At 43.2% G+C, this 23,624-nt stretch overlaps 2 protein-coding genes across 2 annotated transcripts in view; both read right to left on the bottom strand.

Annotated features, from left to right (window-relative positions):
• Positions 1–418: 418 nt before the first annotated feature.
• Grpel2 (GrpE like 2, mitochondrial) lies at positions 419–12,840 on the bottom strand. Its single transcript, XM_027402783.2, has 4 exons — positions 12,693–12,840; positions 8,737–8,890; positions 7,248–7,329; positions 419–4,027 (listed from the first exon to the last, which is right to left on the bottom strand). Exons 1-4 carry the CDS (start codon positions 12,764–12,766, stop codon positions 3,663–3,665), a joined length of 675 nt encoding a protein of 224 aa, XP_027258584.1. The 5' UTR covers positions 12,767–12,840; the 3' UTR covers positions 419–3,662.
• Positions 12,841–16,717: 3,877 nt separating this feature from the next.
• Positions 16,718–23,624, bottom strand: part of Afap1l1 (actin filament associated protein 1 like 1) — a 51,455-nt gene continuing 44,548 nt past the window's right edge. Inside the window, exons 17-20 of the mRNA XM_035438722.1 lie at positions 22,858–23,022; positions 20,445–20,623; positions 20,063–20,191; positions 16,718–17,715 (exon numbers count right to left, since the gene is read on the bottom strand). Coding sequence (XP_035294613.1) covers positions 17,692–17,715; positions 20,063–20,191; positions 20,445–20,623; positions 22,858–23,022 — 497 coding nt within the window. The 3' untranslated portion in view covers positions 16,718–17,691. The remainder of the gene's footprint in view (positions 17,716–20,062; positions 20,192–20,444; positions 20,624–22,857; positions 23,023–23,624) is intronic.

Below are 23,624 nucleotides of genomic sequence, written 5' to 3'. Positions count from 1 at the left end.
TAAGAGGTTAGTAAAAGAAAAACTTTCAGGAACAGTACTTAACTGCCTCTGGCTAATGCACAGAAGGGAGCCAGCACTGAACAGAAATATGTCAGTCTGCAACACTTCCTGGCTCCAAGTTATACCTTGAGTCATTAACCACATTTCACAGAGCCAGAAACGACATTTGGTTGTTTGGACAAATAGGGAAATTTACAATGTAAAATATTGTCACGGTTATCCCAAACAGACCACCTGCTTTTCCCAGGCAGCTGTTAACCAAGGTTATCCTGCCTGCCTGGCAAGGTTACACTAAGAGAACCTGAGTGCTCCTTTGGCTAAATACTGTGTAACTTAGTATTTCCTAGGCATGTTTACATCAACTTCTCATTTTCTCCTGTGTCAGTAAAGACCCCTTTATAAAGTAAACTTTATAAAATTTAGCTCATGTATCATTCATTCATTCATTAAGGTATTTACTGGACAAATCTTTTATACAGTATCACATATTAAGACATAAAAAATACAGGTTCATACAGCTTACAAGGTCAATACATAAAAGAGGAGATAGATGGTCATACAAATATGGCTTAAGATGGATATGAAAACTAGGAAACAAAGCTTGTCAGGGCTGGGAGCAGAGTTCAATTGTAGCGTGTTTAGAGACCCTGCATTCAATCCCCAGTGCTCTAAAAACACAAATTAAGTTTGTTGATGTGAGCGGTAGTTATCTGTCAGTCCCAACCACAGGAGAAAAAAGGCATACCTTAATATTATTAAATGCATACCTTAATATTATTAAATGAGAAGTTTATGGGAGCTCAGCATTTTTCCTCATCGCCTCCCCATACAATCTAATATAGGATCCCAGGGCAAATTTGACAAAGGAGTCAGGGTTGACGGAACCAGCCATTGTAGGCAATTACCTATACAAATGTGTTTGGGTCATTGCTGGTGGCACTGCCTGTCTGCAATGACTTCATACCCAAGAGGCTGAAAATAACTCTTTGCTTATAAGGGAAGGCAGTCTGTAGAACCCATGTTCACCTGGCACACAGGTCTCTCTCAGCTACTCCACTGCTGAGCACCCCTGTCCCACCATTTGTTATGGAAGCAGATATTGCTACATTGGCTCTAGCATTTAAAAAGCTAGCTAGCTTCATAGGTGGGGATGCTTCGAAAGCTCTCTCCTGCTTCCACAGTGTTTTGCCCACTGGGTTGTGATGGTGGGCATAGGCCAGAGGACTCCTATGTGGGCAACAAGGCCCAGACCAAAAGAAGCATCCTAACCTGAGGTACCCACGGAGGCCAGTACTGTTATCAACTTGGATGACAGAGATGATACCACATCTTATACAATGAGCCAAGTGTGGCCCAGGAGGAGAACTCGATGCTTACCAAGGATCCCTGAACCTCAGGCCAATCATGAAAAGATGACCCAGATCATGTTCAAGACCATCAACACCCCAGCCACACACACAGCCACCAAGGCTGTGTTGTTTGTACACGTTTGACAGTACCACCTGCCTCATGATGGACTCTGGAGACAGGGACGCACACACACAGCCCATATCCATAGGAACTACCCCTATACCATTTTGTGCCTGGACTCAGTGAGATAGGATCTTACACAACACACCCACAACCACCCCCCCCCACCCCGACACACCCACTCACCATATATACAGGAACTACCCCTGCATCATTTTGTGTCTGGATCCAGTTTGATAGGCCCTTTGAGACTACTTATGAAGCTCCAGAATAAGAGTGGCTATAACCTCACCACATCCAAGTGGGAACCTGGTCATAACATCAAGGAGCTATGCCATCTTGCCCCGGACTTCCAGTAAGGCATGCTTGCTGCTGCATCCCTCTTCCTGGAGAAGAGTTATGAGCTGCCTGATGGCCAGAACATCATCACATTGGCAAGGACCAATTCTGCTGCCCGCAAGTGTTCTTCTAGCTTTCCTTTTTGGGTGTGGAATATTATAGTGCACATGAACTTACCTTCAATTCTGTCATTAAGTGTGACGTTAAAATATCAGCAAAGACACTGGCGGTGTTGGAGCATGCCTTTAATCTCAGAACTTGGGAGGCAGAGGCAGGCGGATCTCTGTGAGTTCAAGACCAGCCTGGTCTACAAGAGCTAGTTCTAAGACAGCCTCCAAAGCCACAGAGAAACCCTGTCTCCAAAAAAACCAACCAACCAACCAAAAAAAAAACAAAAAAACAAAAACCAAAACAAACAAAAAATCAGCAAAGACTTTGATGCTAACACAGTGCTGCCTGGTGGTACTACCATGTACCTAGGCATTGACCACAACAGGATGCAGATCACTGCTCTGGCTTCTAGTATCACGAAGATCAACATTATTGCTCCCCAAGTGCAAGTACTCTGTGTGGATGGGCGGCTCCACTATGGCCTTGCTGTCCACCTTCCAGCAGGTATGGTTCAGCAAGGAGTACAAGGAATATGGTCCTTTCTTCACGAATTGCAAATGATTCTAGGCAGACAATGACAGAGCTGTGATCATACCTTTTCTTGACAAAATGTACAGGGAAAAAAAACAAAACCAAGACAATTTTGTTTTTCTTTTATCAATTATAAATACATATAATTTCTTTCTTTTTTTTTTTTTTTTGGTGCTTTTGACTCAGTATTTAAAAACTGGAATGGTGAAGTGACAACAGCTGATTGGGGCAAGCATCCCCAAAGTTTTACAATGTGGCCGAGGACTTTTGATTGTATTTTGTTGTTGTTGTTGTTACAGGAAGTCCCTTGTCCTCTCCAGAGCAGCACCACACCCTAATGCGGAAAGGATGGCCCAGTTCATTCTGAGTGCATGCAAGGGAGATGGCAGCATTATTTTTGTATAAATTATGTACTGCGAAAAAAATCATTCAAGGTAATACTTTTGAATTTTGAATGACCAGCCACTATGCCTGGCCCCCAAAGCCTGACTCTCCAACTTGCGATGTATAGAGGCTTTTGGTCTCCCTGGGAGTGGGTTGTGTTGTGGAGGCAGCCAGAGCTTGTCTGTTCATACACTTGAGACCAGTTTAATAAAAGAGTACACCTCACCAACAAGAAAAAAACGGAAGACTGGCCTGACCCTTTAGCCCTTTCAAATGGGACCAGAAAGGGGTGGCTATGGAACAACGTGTGTGACCCCTAACATGGAATACAAGTACAAAAGATGACTAAATGAAAAATGAAATAAAAAAGTCTTGAAAGAAAATCTATGTAAGTCAACCCAAATGATTTAAATTTATACAAGGGTAAAGCTTTGTCATCTAAGTACCTAAATATCAAACCAATCCCTACCATCTCCTTTTCCCATAAAATACAAGACACAAGATGCTGTACTAATTCCAGAAATTAGTTGAAAAAACAGTTAAGGGATTTTGGATTCAGTCATCAGAGTACCAATTTAAATGATTTTTGTAAACATTTTGGTAAAGGCCATAGGACACTTGTCACATTGTTCAAATGCCCAATGTCAGGACTTGTGATGAGACCAAACAGGTCACATAAAACCAATAAGATATTGTAGAGATAAAGCCAATATGACTAAATCCAAAGCAGAGCACATGAAGGACCTCATGTATAATACAAACCAGCTTAATAAATAAAGGAGACACAGGTGCCAGGACCCTGGAAGTTTTAGTTCCTGGTGGCTTGCTCATAACCTTCTCTGAGACTCCACTGCCACTTCCACTTGGGCAAGTCTAATGGTGCGGCCATGAAGTTTGTAGCCATCTTGCCGTACTAATGCCACAGTGCCAGGCTGTACTCCAACACCTGCTGGCATGTGACAGATGAGTTCATGCTCATGAGGGTCATATTTGTCACCAATGGGTGTCATTTTCTCTAGGCCATGCTTGGCAAACACACTTTTCAGCTTTGCTTCTAAAAGGGACAGTCCTTGGAAGACTTTTTCCAGAGTAAGCTTGTGGTCCTCGGGTTTGGCTCCTTCTGAAAAGCACTCAGCAGTCTTCTCCAAAATGTCTGCCACCTCCACCAAGTCCTTACAGAAGCTCTGGATTCCTGCAAAGAAACCAGATCCACGTCTGAGAACAATGCTGTCCTTAAGGGCAGAATCTAGAGTAGGTCCAGAGAGGTGGCTAGTACACTTTATACTTAGTATTTCTGAAAGTAGAAAGGTTGCCGTGCAGGACTTGGGGATCAGCTCAACCATCCAAGCTCAACAGGCAAGTCAGTGTCCTTTTTTGCAAAGTAAGTCCGTCTGCCTGCCTGCCTGTTTCCAGGTTTCCTACTGGGAAACTAGGAAGAGATACAGCTTGAACATAAAATAGACTAAAAACAGGCTTATCTTAGTTGTGCAGAGGCCACTCTCAAGAGATAAGCTAGGAATATTTCACTGGGAGAGTGGGGGTGGAGAGCACAAAATAAGAAAAGCCAACACTATGCTAAGGATGCCGAGAGCCACTTGTTCTAGACTGATAGGAAGGTGAGGCACATTTATAGATGAGGTGAGTGTCCTTCTTATGGCCTGATAGGGAGACACTGGGAAAGGTCCACAGAAGTCTTTTAGAGAGCACTGTGACTGTTACAGGCAAAAGTAAACCCAGCTGTTGAGAGATCCCACTGTTGTCACTCCGACTGGGGTAAGGAATGGTCACCATTGAACCAGCATAGCGCCCAGCAGGGCCTGGTGAAGAGTACAGAATCTTATCTATGGACAGGTTTACAGCTATGCCAAAATGGGCAGCCATCTAGACTAATCACAGGTAAGCAATAAAAAACACCAATAGAGCGACCTGAGAAAACTGACTAGATGCGGGAGACAAAAGGAGAGTAGGAACTCTCCCTTTAATTTCCCAGGGTACCAGACTCAGTAGAGTCTGAGGAAAACAGTGGCAAATAAGTCCAACAGCAGCATACTAGTAACATGCCAACTCATTTATAGGCATGCAGATGGGTTCATAAGGAAAGAAAAAAATACCAGTGTCAAGTGAGGAAATGTGGCATCATCTAGTTTAGGGTAGGAGAGGAAGGTAGGGAAGGGTGAGCAGAAGGTGCTTCCAGGAAACAAGCCCTGAACGAGAGCAGACCTTGGGTTTTTCAGTGTTGGTGATCAAACCCAAGTCCATGCATGGCTCTGCTCATGCTTTATCATGCTATATAAATGCTCTGCTCTTGAGCTACATTTTCAGCCACCCAGTAGAAGTTTTAAAGAGCAAGCTTCCGTGCTAACCTGTGTACTGCCAGAGGAGACCTTTCTTCAGTGAAGTAATAGAAATTTGGTTAAGCAGAAGCCCAAGTTCTTGTTGGTACTCCAAGGAGCAGTTTTCCATTGCATTCTCATTATTGTATTATTATTATTTTGTGTGTGATGTATACATGTTTGTCCGTATGTGCACCCAGGTGAGAGTGATAGGTCAACAATGGATATTTTGCTCTAATTTTTTTAGATGAAGTCTTTTATTGGACACAGAGCTAGACATTTCATCCTAACTAAGAGTCCAGTGAGCTTCCAGGATTTGCTTGTCTCCTCCCCACCAGCACTGGGGTTAGTCACACACCTGACCTTTTTTTCCCAGATGAATCCTGGGTATTCCAACTCAGGACTTTATGCTTGCAAAGTAATTTGTCCACTGAACCATCTCCCAAGTCCCAATTCATTATTATTTTTTAAAATAGGAGGTAGCTATGTAATCTCTAGGGGAAAGCTTCATCTTTGTGACCAAGAAGACAGAGTACTGAGTTAAAATTGTATTTGCAAGGAGGTCAGATAGCTGTCATGATACATCCATTAAAAAACACACTTTCCACCAGGCATGGTAGCTCATGTCTTTAATTATAACACTTGGGAGGCAGAGGCAGAATTTCTGCTGAGTTTGAGGTCAGCTGTCCTAGGCTAGCCAGGGCTACATGGAGACCCTGTCTCAAAAGACAAAACCAAAACCAAATAAACAAAAAAACCATTATACTTTCCTTCTCCCTCTATGCACATTGCAAACCCTTCAGTTTCTTTTCCCTTTTTAGTTTTTTTAAAAAAAAGATCTATTTAATTATTATGTATACAGCGTTCTGTGTACATGTATGCCTGCAGGCCAGAAGAAGGCACCAGACCTCATTACAGATGGCTGTGAGCCACTATATGGTTGCTGGGAATTGAACTCCAGGACCTCTAGTTTAGCAGTCAATGCTCTTAACTGCTGAGCCATCTCTCCAACCCCCCCTTTAGTTTCTTAAGTATCTCAGGACACTAGGAGAAAACTCCAGAGGCAAATGACTTCTGTGGTATTTTTGCCTAGATACATTTAAGTTAATAAATTGGGCAACTACCAAACTCTTTGGCAGTTAGTAAACATGAATTTGTTCCCAGATGTCTTACCATTTCTTGAGTAAACTCACAGTAAACTAGTTCTAACTCAAAGCTTGACTTCTGGTGTCCATCCATCTTGCTCATCAAGTAGGTGGAACATCAGAAGTTCCCCATTGCTAAAACTGTTCTACTTGCAACAGACATTTCCACAGCTCAGCAGTCAATAATTTTCTTCAGTAAAAGGCCATACAGTAAGCATTTTAGGGTTTGTGGGACAAGAGGCAAAAGCCAAGGAATTTATGTTCTGTAGGTAAAGAGAAAATAAATTTATATGGATTTAAAGAAAAAACAAAACAAAAAAAAAAAACAAAACAAACAAACAAAAAACCCCCCCAAAAACAAAAAAAACATGAAATTCAAAACTGTACTAACCAGCAGCTGGCTATGGTTTGCTGAGCCTTGCTATAAACTTGGATAAACACATACATACATACATACATACACACACACATTTTAGCTTCCTTCAGACTATTCTATAAATCACTGACTTGCAGAGTACTGATACCAAGAAAGGATTCCTGTCCATGGCAGTGTGGACTCTCCCCATGCATACAGACCACCAATGTTGCTTACATTAAGGAAACTTTAGCATTCCTGGTTAGGCACTGCTCTTTGGATTCTCCTCTTAAATGTCTTAATGATTCACTGGTTCATTAATGACTAATAAATATTATTTGTATATATACTAGAATGTTGGAAATGTAGTAACCCTTAAAAAAATAAAGGCCAGCATTATCATAGCAATGGTTAACATGACACCATTCCCACGTGGAGCAGAGAAAGCCTGTGGGGATAGTGGGAATATGGGATGAATCAGTTAGGGGACATCTTTAGATGCATTTCTACTACGATCAATTTACAGACATGCTTACAAAGGTGCCTGTTAAATTTATTCTATTATGAATCATCTCTCACCAAATATCTTGGCATCTTCCACACATCTCTGGGTTCGTCTCCTTATGTTTTCACAATCAGCGACAGCTCTCTGGTATCTCAGCTAAATATCAAAAGCAAAATCAAGGATGAGAAATCAGTGGGGAAAAAATGCTTTTACTTTATAAATCTTGCCCTTGTAATAGAGGCAGGGATACAGTTCAGTGATAGAACACTTTCTCAGCATGCACAAGGCCCTGGGTTCTGTCTCCAATAAAACCAGTCATTGTTTGAAAACAAACAAATAGGCCAGGCATTGGTGGGGCACGCCTTTAATCCCAGCACTGGGGAGGCAGAGGCAGGAGGATCTCTGTGAGTTCAAGACCAGGCTGGTCTACAGAGCAAGTTCCAGGACAGCCTCAAAAACAATACAGAGAAACCCTGTCTCAAAAAAAACCCACAAACCAAACAAATAGTCTGAGACTGGCTGCTCTCCAAATTTCCAAGGCAGTAATCTATTTACTCTTCAGTAGCTTGCAAGTAATTCCAACTACCTTGAACACATCGGTTTTCAAGTTCATTATCCAGAGAAAATAGCTTCACATTTAGGCAACACCGTCAACCTTTCTTTCACTGACTTGAACTCTCATATGGCAAAGAATAAGTTTAAAAAACCCATCACCGGGGCTGGAGAGATGTCTCAGAGGTTAAGAGCATTGACTGCTCTTACAGAGGTCCTGAGTCCAATTCCTAGCAACCACATGGTGGTTCACAACCATCTATAATGAGATCTGATGCCCTCTTCTGGCATGCAGGCAAAACATGGGGACAGAACACTATATACATAATAAAATAAATCTTAAAAAAAAAAAAAAAAAAAAAAAAAGCCGGGCAGTGGTGGCACAGGCCTTTAGTCCCAGCACTCAGAAGGCAGAGGCAGGCCTTCTGAGTTTGTGGCCAGCCTGGTCTACAAAGTGAGTTCCAGAACAGCCAGGGCTGTTTCAGGAAACCCTGTCTTGAAAAACCAAAACCTATCACCAATTTCCTGTTTGGTCCTCTTTTCTCTTTAGTTCCTGGTTTCTTTAATTGCTCTCTTAAGACATACTTCCCAGCACCCTGCAGTCCTGAGTCGATTTGTTCTACTTAGCTATCTCTTCTCATTGTGCTCAATCATGACTGTGTCCAGTAGGCCTGATGTTCTCTGATTACCAGAGTACAAAGACCTCACACACCCAGCAAATATTTATTCTCTATCACCTGACAGGCACTATACAACCTTGAACTGCCAAACCATCAGCTATCTGAGTGCTGTGAAACAAGAGGGAAGCAAAACAAGGCACCATCCATAGGAAGCGGTCTTTTAAACACCCCCACCCACACACAATAGGCCCAGCAAGAGAGCAGTGGAGGAAGAGGGGTACAGAATCATTTCAGAAGAAAGTTCATTAAACACACATACACACACTTTGCTAGAACATTTAAACCAGAGAAGAGATAATAAACAACAAACAATATAAAATATACTACTCACTGTTAAATCCTGGACTTCTTTTTCCAGTTTAACAGCTTTTAGTCTTAAGGCTCGTTCAGCAAGGGAGGGACCAAGTACATCAGGAGGGTCCTCAGAACTGCAGTCTTCCCCAGCAGTTCTTTGGGTGGCAGTGCTGAATGGTTGTAGCCATCCCCTAAGAGGGTGGGGTAAGGTAGTGGCACTTTATGAAAAAATGACACCATACAAAGGCAAACCACAACAGTTAGAGCCCCAAAGCACCCCACACTGAAACTGTATAGTTTTGAGTCGTGGTGACAAATGCTACAAAGTCCTTCCTAAACACTTTTCTACTTTATCTGCCTCACGTTTTTACTGCCTAACATCTGAAACATGACTAGATTTTAAAGTGCTCTTAAAAGTAATAGCTTTAGGATGAGAAGAACAGTTCAGCAGTTAAGAGCATTGAGTGCTCTTCCAGAAGACCTGGATTCAATTCCAAGCATCCATTTGGCAACCACCTGTAATTCCAATTCTAGGGAATCTAATGCCTTTTGGCTTCAGTGGGCAGCAGGCATGCAGGTGGTGCAGACATAAAGCAGGTAAAGCTCCCACACACTCAAAGCTTTACCATTATGCAGTTGTCATGCATACAATTTACCCCTTAAAATGTACAATTCAAACATTTTTACTATGCCCAGAGTCAACCAATTCTGAAATCACAATTTCACAACATCTTTGTCACCATAATAAGGCTTGTACTTCTCACATCATTTACCATTTCCTCTTAAATCATTTGCCTCAGGTAAGCAGTGTGGTATGTTCTGCAGCCTCCCATGTGAAGAGGCTTGCGTAAACTGAGAATAGGTATCAGCATTAAACATGCACAAGCTGTATTTCCCAAAGGAAGAGACATGGGTAACATCCATCTGCCAGAAAGCACTGGGATGTAACCCTCTGGGGTTAACACTTCATGTGTGACGGGCTGAAAAGTAACACATTGGTTGCATTGCTTAACTATTTGCCTTGCCTGTTCTTGGGAGGTGGCAATTTCACTGTATAAAGAGGTGGCATTTTGGTGGTACAGTGCATGACTATTATGGAATATGCCTTTACACTGTGTGAATATATGTCATTGTGATTGTTTAATTAAGAAGCTGTCTGGTCTATAGCTAGATAAGTTTAGGTGGGAGAACCAAACAAAGAGGATGCTGGAAAAAGGGCGGAGTCTGAGAATCTCGAGGAGACACAAAGAGATGAACTTACCCTACTGAGAAAAGGTATTGAGCCTTGTCACAGAGTGTAGATAATAAATAGATTAATTTAAAATGTAGGAGTTAGCTAGTAACAAGCCTCAGCTATTGGCTGAGCATATTAATAATAAGTCTCTGTGTGGATATTTGAAAGTGGGTTAGCAAGATGAAAAACTCCATCTACAGACTATAATAAGCTTCTCTTAAGTCAGACTACACAATAGCAGAGAAGCAGAGCAGGGATCCTGAGACCAAGGCATCATGCATTACCTTCAGCCAATGGTTGAGGAAGACTGATGTGCAACTGAATATGACCAATATAGCAAGAACTCTGGTGGTGACAGAGTTCCTGGGTCCTCTGTAAAAGATGGTATAACTCTTGATCCAGGCTCTGACCAGTGTGGCCATCTCCAAGGCTTGCACTATTCTGACTACATAGGAGCTGTCACTATAAACATGGATGGGAAAAGAAGCAAAATTTAATTAAAATGAAAACATAATGGTGTAGCAGTAGGTGATGGGAGCCCTGGCTGTAGGGACCTATTACCTGCATGCATGACTTTATTTATGGCTCTTAAAGTCTGTAACTAAGCTGGGCATTGGTGGTACACGCCTTTAATCCCAGCACTGGGGAGGCAGAGTCACGTGGATCTCTGAGAGTTTGAGGCCAGCCTGGTCTACAGAGCAAGTTCCAGAACAATCTCCAAAGCTACACAGAGAAACCTTGTCTCAAAAAACCAAACCAAACCAAACAAACAAACGAAAGAAATGCTTGCACAGAGCCAGTGTTCTGTTAAGCCAGGCTGTTTAACACCAGGAAGCCACAGTTACACAGTTCTGGTCTAACTCTATCTTGTAGAAGGGGGAAATTGCATAAAAGTAACTCAGACTTAGAAATTCAAGACTTTGTGGCCACACATTGTAAGGGAGGAAAATCTGTCCTGTGAAAGAGCAATTATGACTGGTAGTCTCTGGACTGAACAGGTCACTAAAATAGAACCTTATTTTAGTCAACTAGTTTTGCAGTCTAAAATTTTACACAGCTAATGAAATGTCCCAATAACAGGACATAAATTCCTCAACTAACAAAGCATTTGAAATTGTCTTTCAGGAATTGCTTGCAGGATCCATTCAAGGGCAATTTCAAACAGGTTTTATAAGAATGGATGTTCCCACAAGCCTGTTTACTTGCCAATGACATTTGATATCACAAGCTCAAAATCCTAAGCACAAAGACATAATCACCACCTAAAAAGAAGCACATGACTTGGGAAGAGGCATGATGACATCTACATTGGCACAAAAGAACCCTAGATCTTTCTCATTCTCACCACTTAAATGAGAAATAGCCTCTTTCTTCCTATAAATTTCCTCCATCAATTGACCAGGGAAAGAGATACACTTTCTGTTTCCTTGCAATAAAACTTTTATTAAAAAACAAAACAAAACATTCTTGGCTACTATGGGCCCTTGCTCTTGGTATCACTAAAATGTTGATATTTAGTTCAGTTTACATAGAAATGTAGACAAGGACCTAGTTCAGAGCAGACCTTGAACTGTGGCAGTTCTGATCTCTAGTTTAAGAAAGTTTTCATTATATCTCCTAGATCCCAGTAGTTATTTCAAGTGAAAAACTACCAGGTTAATCAATCTATGGTTCCAAGACCTTTTTAAAAGCAGTTTATTATGTAAATGAACACACACTGCACAGTAGCCACTAAGATGGCAGAAATCTAAACAAAGGCTTAAGGGGGTGGGGGTAAAGGAGTCTGTTTTAATAAAAAGACACTCCAGACAGAGTGAAGAACTGGCTTAGAGACACAGGTGAGAGAACTTTTATTTCCCAGACTTTTCAGGCTGGTCTTGAATTTTATTATGGTCTGATATCCAATTATACATGCTCCTAAATGTTTGGTTCAGAAAACATATTTCCTTACCTCACCCAACAAACTGCCAAAGGTAGGAGAAAACAAACCACCCGGTTCTGAGCATGGAATTCAACGTTTCACAGCTTTGATAGGGCGGGCCTGTTAGTTAGGTCAGGCGCATCAAGATAAAGAAAGCATGACAAATAAATGGCCATGCAAATTTCCTGGATTTCCCCCGCGGCTAATTTACGAGTGAGAGAGCTCTGAGAATAAAGAACCGTGTTCACTAATACAAAAACACCTGTTCGAGAACCACGACTGGTTGGTTTCTGGACGTGGTAACTTCCTTGAGATTTGCTCGGAAAAGTTAGTAAATTTTCCTAAATTCTAGTTTCGTCAGTAATTAAACACGAAACAATAAAAAGACACTGCCCACTGTCCTGCAACTGACGGCAACTGTAATTTCGGACTATCCCTAAAACAGATGGAAAGAAAGGCCGTCTGGAGAATGGTCCAACGCTCTCCGTTTACACAGGTAAGACGATGCTCCGAGAGCTGGAGAGAGTGACTGGACCACATGGAGCCAGACTAAGAACCCTAGTACGTTCCTGTTAGAAACGGGTGAGCAGAGGCTAGGAAGAGTCGCGTCTCCGATTCTACTTCCCAGGACGTGGCCTCGGATCCACTTATCTTCCTTGCCCGGGAAAGGCGCGCCCATGGGCCTCAGCCTCCCTTACAAGAGACGCGGCGTGGACGCCGGGGTCATGGGGCCTGAGGCCGGTCCTCGCTGGCGCCGAGCTAGCCCTCGCCTTCCTTCCCACAGCTGCCCATTGCCGCGCCCACGCCACGGCCTGCCCGGCCCCACCGCCCCTCTTACCTGCTCTCTGACACGGCCCCGGAGGCCAGGAGGCGCTGCAGCCGCTGCACCGCCCACAGCGACCGCGCCGCCATGTTCCCCACCAGAGCGCCGACACTGCGCACGCGCAGTCGAGCCAAGTGGCGAGCCGCGCTCGCCGGAAAGCCACGCCCCCGGTGTAGGCTCGGGACTTCCGGTTTCCTGCGCGCCACACTGCTCTTCCGGGCCGGGCTCTACGAGCCGGCTCTGCGTGTTGAACGGGTCAGGTGGACACTTGTCCCGAGAGGTTCACAGTAGGTGCGAAGTTCACGGTGAGCGAGGCGGGTCCGCAGCTCGTCCTCGAGGAGCGCATATGAGGTTACAAACGTAAAATGTGACCCGTGCTTAAACGCCAGGGGCACCACTCCAAGGCCGACAAGATGGCTCCGCGGGCGAAGGCACGGCCGCCAAGCTCAGCAACCCGAGTTCGATCCTGGGACCCACTGGGAGAAAAAAAAAAAAGAATTCATCGGCGTGTTCTCTGACTTCACTACGGGCTCAGTCATGTACGCGCCGAAATAAATACACGCCCACACAAAACTGAAAAAGACTAGACTATAGCCGAAAAATTAGTAGATGAAAAGGGGAGGAAAGTGGTTCCGAGAGTGACGATTTTTGTAAAGAAAGAGCCAGTGAAGAGGGAGAGTACTCGAAGCAAAAGATTGAAATACGGGGAAAGGGTATGGTAAGGTCAAACTGGAGAATAGGCTTGAAGTGTCTGACGAGCAATTTAAGTATCTCAGCCTGGTCGCACCTTCCCCGGTCACTCCCACAATTTTTCCTCCTATGGCTGATTTTTTATTTAACTGTGTTAATTATGTATGTTGAGTTGTTTCTGCTTACCAAAATCTAAGCGCTTTCGGGGCAGAGCTGTATTTTGTTGTCTAATTCTGATTTCAATAGCTTGACAACAGGTATGACTCAGGCCTGTAATTCCAGCCACTCTGAGGTAATGCAAGAGGATTACAAGATCTGGTCCAGCCTGAGTAACTTAGCGAGGCAGTCTCAAAATACAAGAGAGCTGGGGATGCAGCTCAGTAGTCCAGACATGGACTGGAAAAAAGAAAGTGCCTTTGCTTTTCAAAGAAAACTGAAGGATGTAAAAAGAGGTAGGAAGACAAGCTGTTGGAAGAGCCCTGGCAAGAAAGGGTGGAATGTCTTTTATTATGGTTGTTGACAGAGGGTCTTACTATGAAGCCCTGAACTCCTCTTTCACTGTTCAGTGCTGGATTTGCAGGGCAGACCATCTCATCCCGTATCACCTTAGATAGTTACAGAGAAACCTACCTAGCTGATGTAAGTCTCTGTGTTTATATCCTATTTTCTTAGTATTTTTTCTTGCTTCTTTTCTGCAATTTAGAGTTTGAGTGGTATGTCTTGATCACTCCGGGGTTTTTTTGTTTTGTTTTGTTTTTTTTTTGTTTTGTTTTTTCTTAATAAACAGTTGTTAATGAAGTTGGATGATGTCAGGGAAGATGTAGGTAAATCTTATTTTTTCTACATGTGTATGTATGTATATGGGTATACACTTGAATACATGTAGTCAGAGGACCATTTGCAGTAGTCTTTGTCTTTCCACTATGTGAGTCCTGGGGATTGAATTCAGGTTATTAGGCTTGGTGGTAATCCCCTTTTACCTGCTGATCCATTTTGCCAGCCCAAGATGTGGATACATTTTAGGGCTTTGCTGGGTGTGGTGGTACATGACTTTAATCCCAGCACTTTGGAGGCAGAGGCAGGGCAGATCTCTCTCAGTTTGAGGCCAGCCAGATACATACATCAAATGGAATAGGCCAGTCAGATACATGAGAAACCCTCACCACCCCCTGGTTGTAGATCAAACTGGCCTCAAATTCAAGAGATTCACTTTCTGAGTGCTGGGATTAATGTGGCCCTTTTCCTCCTCCTCTTCCTCTTCTTCCTCCTGCTCCTCCTTCATGGTTTTGGATGAAGGGATGTGTAAGTGTGAAGATTGGGGTTTCAAGCTTAATTACTGAGTAGACCTTAAGGTCAAAATGAGTAAAAAATTAAAAAAAAAAAAAAAAAGGAATTGAACATGTTTCTTCAGCACTCTGAATCCTCACAGAAATTTGGCTTCCTTCTGCTCTAGCAACTTGGGTCAGACTTTGTTTTCTGCCCGTTCATGAATTCTATGAGGACAGAGACAGTCTTCTATATCTTTGATCTGGTTCAAGGCCCAGCTCAGAAGTGACAACCCACACACCATCATCCTCATGTGGTATTCTGTAAGAATGCAGTATAGGTGTGGAGGTTATGATTTCTTCAGATAAGAAACTTAAGACTCTGAGTGGTTGGTGAGCCCATGTAAAGTTTCCCAGTGATGATGAGGGACATAAAGAATCTAACACGAAAGTGTTGAGGAGACTGGAACTTCAAGTTCCTCTCAGAATTGTGGCCCAAGAAGGCATTTTAACAAGCCAAAGAAGGCATTTAACAGTTGAGTACAGGAGATGGTGTCTGCTTTAGCAGTTTGCTCACAGTTCTTTTAGCTCACAACTCAGACCATGTGTACACACATATTCATTTGTATACACACATACATATGTTTGTGTGCATATGTGTGTTTTAAGATAGAGTGTGTAGTCCTGGTTGGTCTAAAACTTGCTATGTAGACCAGGTTGACGTTGTATTTATTTTTCTTCATATATTTATTAGGTGTAAATGTGCTTCTGAATGGAGATCCATAGAAGAGACAAGATATTTGGAGTTAAGAAATATTCTAGAATCACACCAAACTGCAAAAAAAAAAAAAAAAAAAAATATTTTAACTGATCTCACAGAACCTTAGTGTAAAGTACAGGCATAATGTTTAGAAAGGCAATAAATATCAGAGCTGGCTACAATGTCTTAAAATATTTTTACATTTAGTGTATATGTGTGTGTATGAGTGTCATGGTTTTGTGTGGGCATCAGAGGGATGGAGCTGGTTCTCTCCATCCTTTCATCATACAGGTTTTGAGGATCAAACTCAGGCTTGGCAGGAAGCCCCCTTATGCCCTCTGAGTCATCTTGCTGGATTCTGGTTACATTGTTTAAAAGACAAGAGTAAAATGCAGAACCTCTTGTTGAAAAATTATTAAGGAGAAACATTTTCAAGAAGGCAGCAGCTAAATGTCAAGGTGAGTACTAGGTGTGCTCTGAGCATGGGCCTCAGGTGACACAGGCTGTTAGTCCCTGAGAGGTGGCGTGTCCTCCTCATGTGTGTTAATGATTAATGATGCAGGCCTTTCTTTGAGCCCGAGATTTACTTGTGTTTAACCCTAAAATAACTGCCTAACAAAGAATGTGACAGATACTTAAGACACAGTGGTGGGGCGCCATTGTAGAATATACAGCTTAACAAGGAGCACTGGCAAATGTGGGCTGTTAGTCACTGAAGACACAGAAGTGCAATTTGGAATGAAAACCTTTTTTGGATCGGATGCCTTTTGATTGCTGTTACCACTCATTTTATATAAATACATAAAGGTTTTTGAGTCAAACCTTTCTCATCTAGTTGATACTAAAATCCACTTCTGACAAGTACTTCCAACTTTAAATATAGAAGATGCTTCTCATGAATTAGCTCATTAAATACACACTAGAAGTCTTGGGAGTAAAGTACAATCACATAGCCTGTTCTTCAATGAGAGCCAGAGGGTTTTAATGACTTGGCTGAGATTATCCTTCAGTTAGCAGCAGTCAGCGCTGCCAGGACCGTGATCCCTAATGTGTCTGTCCTACCAGTGATTTTCCTGCTCTGGTCTCCAGCTACTGCAAAGACTAGTAAGGTTTCAATGAGGCTGAAGTATGTGGAGCCTTAGGTGGATAACATACCAAGACTAGCCAACCATCCACTGGTTATTCTGAGGCACAAAACCTCTCTCTATCCCACTCCCCACCAAGTACCAGCTACCCTCAGACCTCTCAGAGTTGAATAGTTTCATCTTTATTGGAGATGAATATGTTAAAAATCGACCTAAAAGCCCAGTGTTGAGACAGTCATGAATAGCACAGAAAAGAGGTTGCCTAGGACTTGAGGTCCTATAAAAATATCAAGTGTTTGGAAAAGGCTTAGCACCCTCATGGCAGAAATGAGCCACCATCCTGTTGGTTTTCCTCAATAGTTTCACTGCATAGCAGATATGAAGACAGGCTTGCAGGCCTCCTAGTACAAGATGAAGACTTCATTAGACTAAAAACTTAGTCCTCCAATCACAGTCCCAGGAGTCTTAGGATCACATTAAATAGGTAAGCACTTGACTGACAGCAAATGACTCCACCCTCCAATGCATGCAACAATGTGTGGGCATTAGAACTTCATACTTCTGCCACTGAGTTTAAAATGGGCCAGCTGATCAACTCTCTTTCCCCTATGCATACTCAGATAATCTGATTTTAAAATGCTCAGATCTGGAAGGTTCCAGTGGCTGTAGTTTGCCTGGCACTAAAACAGATGAAGAACAACTGTGGCATTTTTATGTTCTCAATAGCTTTTGTTCACTGTTGTGTAGGCAGGGATATATTGATTTTCCAGTCCATTACCCTCACCCAAGGGTTGTCTGTAATGTCCAATAGGAATGCAGTCTGCCTAAATGTTTTCAGGTGATGGAGCATCTTCTTTCATCATGACGCTACCAGTGCTTCAACACTGTCTTCCTTTGCATTGAGGACTGGGCCTGGATGCTGAGGAAAGGTGGAATGGCTTATTCACATGTGCTTTCATTGCTTCAGAAGGCAGAGATACCTAACGAAACCTTTACAAAGGTGCACGATTCTATCTCCTGCCGCTCCCCCCTCCACCCTCTGTAAAGCTGGAAGGATGCTTTCCACTTCTCCCTTCCCACCATCCCTAAAGTCATGCAGACAATCAAGCTGGTCTTTTGGGTGCTCCAGTCTATTCCCGATGTCTTTGTGAAGAAAGCATTTCCTCTTTAGATGGACAAGCTGATACTCCTTTAGGATGGAATTCTCACCCTTCTTAGGTCTTCTTCATTTCCCATTCCTAAAGCACAGAAAGATAAGGGAAAAAAATCAGTTGTTGAGGGTTCTAGTGGGACACTCAGCATTCTCTCTGAAATACTCCACTGGCCATGCTAGAGACCATGGGGGGCCCTGCTCCTCAGTCTCTGTGACCTTTAGTCCCTTTGTCCGTTCTCAGCAGACTAGTCAGGATAGCTTTTTGTTGTGTGGTGGTTTTGACAAGGTCTCTATGTAGAATCAGGCTGGCCTTAAATTCCTGGTGAGCCTCCTGCTTCAGCCTCCAAAGTGCTGGGATTACATACCTAGCCAGGATGTTTATTTTATTTTATTTTATTTGTTTGTTTACTTACTTTGGTTTTTCAAGACAGGCTGTCCTGGAACTTGCTGTGTAGACTAGGCTGGCCTCAAACTCACAGACATCTACCTACCTCTGCCCCCTGAGTGCTGGGATTAAAGACATGTGCCACCACTGTTTTTTTTTTTTTTCATTTTTTATTGATTTGCTTATTGTATGTGTATGTGTGTTTTGCCTGTGCCTGTAATGTCTCTCTGTGCACTATGTGTGTGCCTGGTACCCATGGAGATCAGAAGAGGGTATCAGATCTCTAGAGTTACAAATGGTGGTAAGACACCAGGTGGGTGCTGGGAACTGAACCCCAGTCCTCTGCAAGAACAAGTGTCCTTAACCGCTAATCCATCTTTCCAAATCCCAAAGTGGCCTCTAAAAATGCACTTGGCATTTAGAAAGCCAGTCTTCTCAAATCTGCCCAGTAAGTTAAAATCCACACTCCCTCCAGTGGTCTAAAGTCTGTAGATGAGGAACTGCTGTGGCCTGTTGACTCATTCTGGCTTATCTGTTTTCATACAGCCTACCAACTAAGCACATTTTATCGAGTCTCTAAGTGCTTGGAAAAAATACTAAAAGAACAGCAGTATTTTGTGACAAGTAAAAGTGATACAGAATTGAAGTTTCAATGCCTGTAAGCAAAGGTTTATTGGGACACTCTTCATGTGCTAGTTTTTGTCTGGGCCTGCTTTCCAGCCACAGTGGCAGAATCAACACAGACTCTACAGCCTACTATGTTGAAAATCTTTCCTGAGCAGCAAAGACCCTCACAGGAAAAGTTTGCTGGCTTCTGGGCCTGGCTGCTGTAGCCTGGTCATTCCTTTTTGCCTCTCACTCTTAGTGTTCACCTTTCTGCTTGCTTGTCCACAAACAAGTGAGGACTTGGCACGCGTTCTTCTCTTTCTGGATCTTCTCTTTCCATCCCTCCAGCCCCATTTCTTCACGCTCTCCTCAGATCTCTGCTTGTGTACGACCCACTGCAAAGGCAGTGGCTATCAATAGTTAAAATAACTACCTCAATTGCATGTCACCTTTCTCCTCTTCCTCTGCTTGATTTTGCTTAAGTACTTCCTATGACGTGCCACCACAGTCTTCACTGTGAAGTCTTATCTTCCTGAGTCCCCAAGAGAAAGAAAAGCTTGTTTGGGTTCCTTGCTATGTAGCTTTTCATCTTAAAGAAGGGGAAACCCATTGGTCTGTCTCTACATTTCTTAGTAAGGTTAGCTACTTCTAAATCAAACTATGCAGTGTTGGCACACTGGCTGAGCTTGAGATATATATATATATATATATATATATATATATATATATATATGACAAAAATTAGCTCCTATCTCAATTCTTTTCCAAATTCATGAACTACATAGTCCAGAAATCATGATCCCTCTGCCTCACATTTAGGTGCTAGGATTGTAGGGGTGTGCCATTGTGTCCAATATTGAACATTTGTTTCCCAGTTCCACACCATTTTAACTGTTTCTTCTGAAATCCAGAAAACCCTGAAACAGGCATAGTTTCCAGGCATTTTAGCACAAACTCATTTGGTGGCTAAACCTGATGTGGCTGGATAGAAGATGTTTTCTGCTGTACGGTGTGGAGTTACTCAGATGCTTGAGAAATGTGTTCGAGTGTTTCCAATACATATGCCTTTATGAAGCCCAAAATGTTGTTAACAACTGTCCACAAGAATTACACAGAAGAGGTTAAGGACCAGCATCATACAGTGAAACCCAAGCCTCTCTGTTCTTGTATTGGCTTCTTATTTTGCCTTGGACCAGGCCCATTACCCCTAATATTGTCTCCTACTACTTTGGATTGCTGATAAGCTCGAAAACCTGATGGCAGCTTGTCAGAACCATGTTAATGAAGGGCAAGAAGTCAGGCTTTACTGCATGGCTATACCTGGCTTTCTCCCCATTCCCTGCCTTTCTCATTAGGTGGCATTCTGGGTTTTTGGGATGGATCTTGTATAGAAAGATCCAGATCTGTGCTCTGCCATTAGCTGAGCTCTTTCTTGGTTTACCTTGGCCTTCTGTAGCACCCTTCCTTGGTTGGAGGTTACAATGGATGGACTCCTCTTCCTCAGCTCAGAAACACAGTTGACAGGGAGAGATTGCTCTGGGGTATTACTTTGGGGTTTATTTGTACTTTCCTGTTCATGGCAAACAAAACAAAACCATTAAGTAGGTAAGATACAGTGCCATCTATTTGCACCCAACTACAAAATACATGGGGCAGGAGACAGACATTATACAAATAAGGATATGCATATGCATATATTCTGTCTGTCTGTCTGTCTCTCTCTCTCTGGTTCAGTATTATGCAGACAAAGAACGATATGACCATTGACAATTTATAGTAATGCTTCCTAATGGGCTGCCCCATGGAGGAGGCATTGGACTCACCTGGTTCCTGTTCTTATTGCTCACAGACAGGCCTAGGGCGGGGCCCCCTGCCAGGGACTGTTGCAAACGCTCTTTCACAGCCACTAGCTTCAGCTCCAGGTCGATCCTCTGCTCTTCCTTGGCACGACACTGTGCTTCTAGAGTGACCACAGCCTCCTCCAAGGCCTTCAACTTTGCTCCTGAGTCCAGAGACACTGGTGAGAAAGTCTGTGGGGCCTCAGGTCCCATTGTCTCTCATGGAGAGCCTTCCCAGCAGTGTGGGTGCAGTTAAAAGATAGACTTTGAGGTGGGTTACCAGCCACACTCTGTGGTGTGGTCTTTATCTGCCTAGCCTCCATCTTCAGGAAACAGTACCCACATATTTCACTGCAAAAACACTGTTGCCCTCTTATTCCCTATAGTTTGAGTAAGTGGGTCCCATGTAATATGGGGGCCTGGCCAGTGATCACCTCTCATCTTCCATTCACAGTGATTGGTTTAGAATACAGAGTTGGTCCAAATGGAGTGACTCCTGAGATTTTGGTGGTGTTCATTGGGAAGAGACACCCCTTTTGCTGGGGTGTCCAGAGGACTGGGTGAAGGCTTGTGCTGTGCAGCCACTATGTCACCAAGAGGAAGAGACTGAAAACTTTTGTTTCCTTATATGTCACCACACATATCTGATCTCTCAGTTTTCAGTTTGCATTTTTTGTGTGTGATTCTGGTTTCTGTTACTTGTGTACTGAGTCATAGTTCAGAGCTTTCTACAGCCCAGGTTTTCCAGGAGGACCTTGCTGTTTATTTAGTGTAAACTGACAGACAAATCTTCATGAATACTTCTGTCATGCTAAGAAGCTCCATTTGTGGGGGGTGGGGGTGGGGTGGAAATTGCACCCAAGGGCTTGCACACCAGGAAGGGCTCTACCACAGGGCTACACCCACAGTCTCCCATCAAAAAAAAAATCTTAAAAACAAAATGGTCTCACATAGCCCAGGCTTGCCTCAGACTGCACAGTGGAAAATGCCTGCCTCCAAAATGCTGGGATTATGGTGTGTGCTGTCATGCCTGGTTTATGTGGTACTGGGGATTGAATCTAGGGTTTTGTGAATGCCAGGCAGGCATCTACCAATGAGCTACAGCTCTAGCTCAGTCCAGAATCATCTCCATCCTTTAATTTCCATTAGAAGGTTTTATAGTCATGTTAAAGACATTCATTCATTGATTTAGTAGTTGTTTATTGAATTCTTACTACATATGAAGCACTGTCCTAGACCCTCGGGATGGATCAGTGAAGAAAACAGGCAAAGATCTGAGCTTTTATGAATCTTACATGTATATGTGTATGACAAATACAAGTAAAAGTAATGAATATAATAACTTATGTATACTGCAAATCGATATAGACAACAACGTTGGCTAGGATAGTCAGTCTGTTCCAAATCATGGTTCTTACCTCTAGAAAGTTCCTGTCCTTTGTTTGTTCATTTGTTTATTTGTATGGGGGCTTTGAGTCCAGGACCTTACACATACCAGACAAGTGCTCCACCACTGAGTTACATCCCTAGCCCCACAAATTTTTCTTATGCTGAAACCAAACTGCTTTCCTTGTCATCCTACTGTGTGTTTATTCTCTCCCTTTCAATTTTTTTTTTTTTTGATACAGGGTTTCACTATGTAACCTTGGCTGTTCTAGAACTTGCTATGTAGACCAAACTGGCCTCCAACTCATGAAGATCTTTTTGCCTCTGCCACCTGAGTGCTGGGTCTAGAGGTGTTCCCCATCATACACGGCTCCATGTGTTTATTCTCTGGTTTACCAGAGGTCCTTATCTTAGGCCCACTGTGATCTGTGGATGGATGGGCTCTAGGGTTGGGCCACTGAATTTGTCTGTATCATTTGATGTAGTGTTTTGCTCCATAAGGACCATGTATGTTCTACAAGGCAGGACTTCCTATCCCCCAGAACATGTGGGAGAAAGCCAGGCAGAAATACATCTAGGTAAGAATTCAAAGAAACACAGTGGAAAATGGAGTTAAGAGAAGCCCAGAGCAGGCAGGGCCTATTGAGGTTTTTGGATTTCAGAAGAGGATCCTGGAAGCCTAGCTCTGGGCCATTGTTGTACATCTAAGTGAATGAAGGCAGGACCCAAGTAGTCTTCCATCCAAGATGCCGAGGCATGCCCTGCTCTCCACACTGCTGAAGCAGAGCATTTCTTACCACAGGGAGGTCTACATACTTCCATGCTCTATCTGGAAGCAGCTACTAAACTGCCAGCACTTTCTTTAATCACGATGAATGACAATGGGGGGGGCAAATCCACCTCTTCTGGGTGGGAAACTAGGAAATCTGTGCAAGAGGCCTCCCCTTAATATGCCAGGGGAGGTCTTAGGTTGAGCCACCCTTGTGCACTCAGGCCACACCTTGGCAGGTACCTGGGTTATTCCGGATGGCTTCCTTTAGCTCCTTCTTCTCCTGTCGCAAAGCCATCAGTTCTGTCCGAATCATCTCCTTCTCTTTTTCCAACCTCTCTTTTTCTACCAGGTACCTGCGGGCATCCTCCTCAGCCCGGTTCTTTCCGTACTTGTACTGATTGGCACCTGCAGAGATACAGGACATCTCCTGAGGACTAGGAAGAACAGGGAGGCAGCACAGCACAGGGACTCAGAACCAGGCAGATCAGGGTTTGCATGCTTTCTTTACTGGGTGTGTGTCATTAGACCCAAATGATTGGTGTGCTTTTGCACCCTTCCCCAAAACCTCAGCATCCTCATGCACAAATAAAGACACTGACAACATTTATCTTCCAGGATGCAGTGAGGTTTAAATGAGGTAATCAAGGAAAAGTACTTAATATAGTACCTGGCAAGTGATGCGTGCTTAGTAAATGTTAGGAAATAATGACAGTCATTTCATAGAATAAGGCAAAATTTGTGATGTATAACCCATGTTGCTTTATAGAAAGTATGCTTTGAAGGAGTCAAGCCTCAGGCTATTTATAATAAAGGAAGACACCTACATGTAACTCAGGTCAGACCCAGGCCAGGTGTTAGGCCCTGCTCAGTGTGCTGCTGGGGAAGGGTGGGAAGAGAGAAAGCCCCAGGCGTGTACTGTAGTTCCACCATGGTGGACAGCAAGCAACTGCACAGAACCATGTTTCTCACACAGTGTATGCTACACTCAGCCACTTGCCTCTATTTTA

Source organism: Cricetulus griseus, chromosome 2 (genome assembly GCF_003668045.3).
Source record: "Cricetulus griseus strain 17A/GY chromosome 2, alternate assembly CriGri-PICRH-1.0, whole genome shotgun sequence".
NCBI classification, from domain to species: domain Eukaryota; kingdom Metazoa; phylum Chordata; class Mammalia; order Rodentia; family Cricetidae; genus Cricetulus; species Cricetulus griseus.
Note: the sequence above shows the minus strand (reverse complement) of the source record. Positions and strands in the feature narration are given on the sequence as shown.

Coding starts and splice junctions, on each gene's coding strand:
- Grpel2 (XM_027402783.2), bottom strand. CDS start 12,766: ATGGCGGCGCGGTCGCTGTGGGCGGTGCAGCGGCTGCAGCGCCTCCTG. Junction 7,330..8,736: donor AAGAAGTCCAGGATTTAACA/GTGAGTAGTATA, acceptor TTTGATATTTAG/CTGAGATACCAGAGAGCTGT. Junction 4,028..7,247: donor GGAAGATGCCAAGATATTTG/GTGAGAGATGAT, acceptor GTTTCTTTGCAG/GAATCCAGAGCTTCTGTAAG.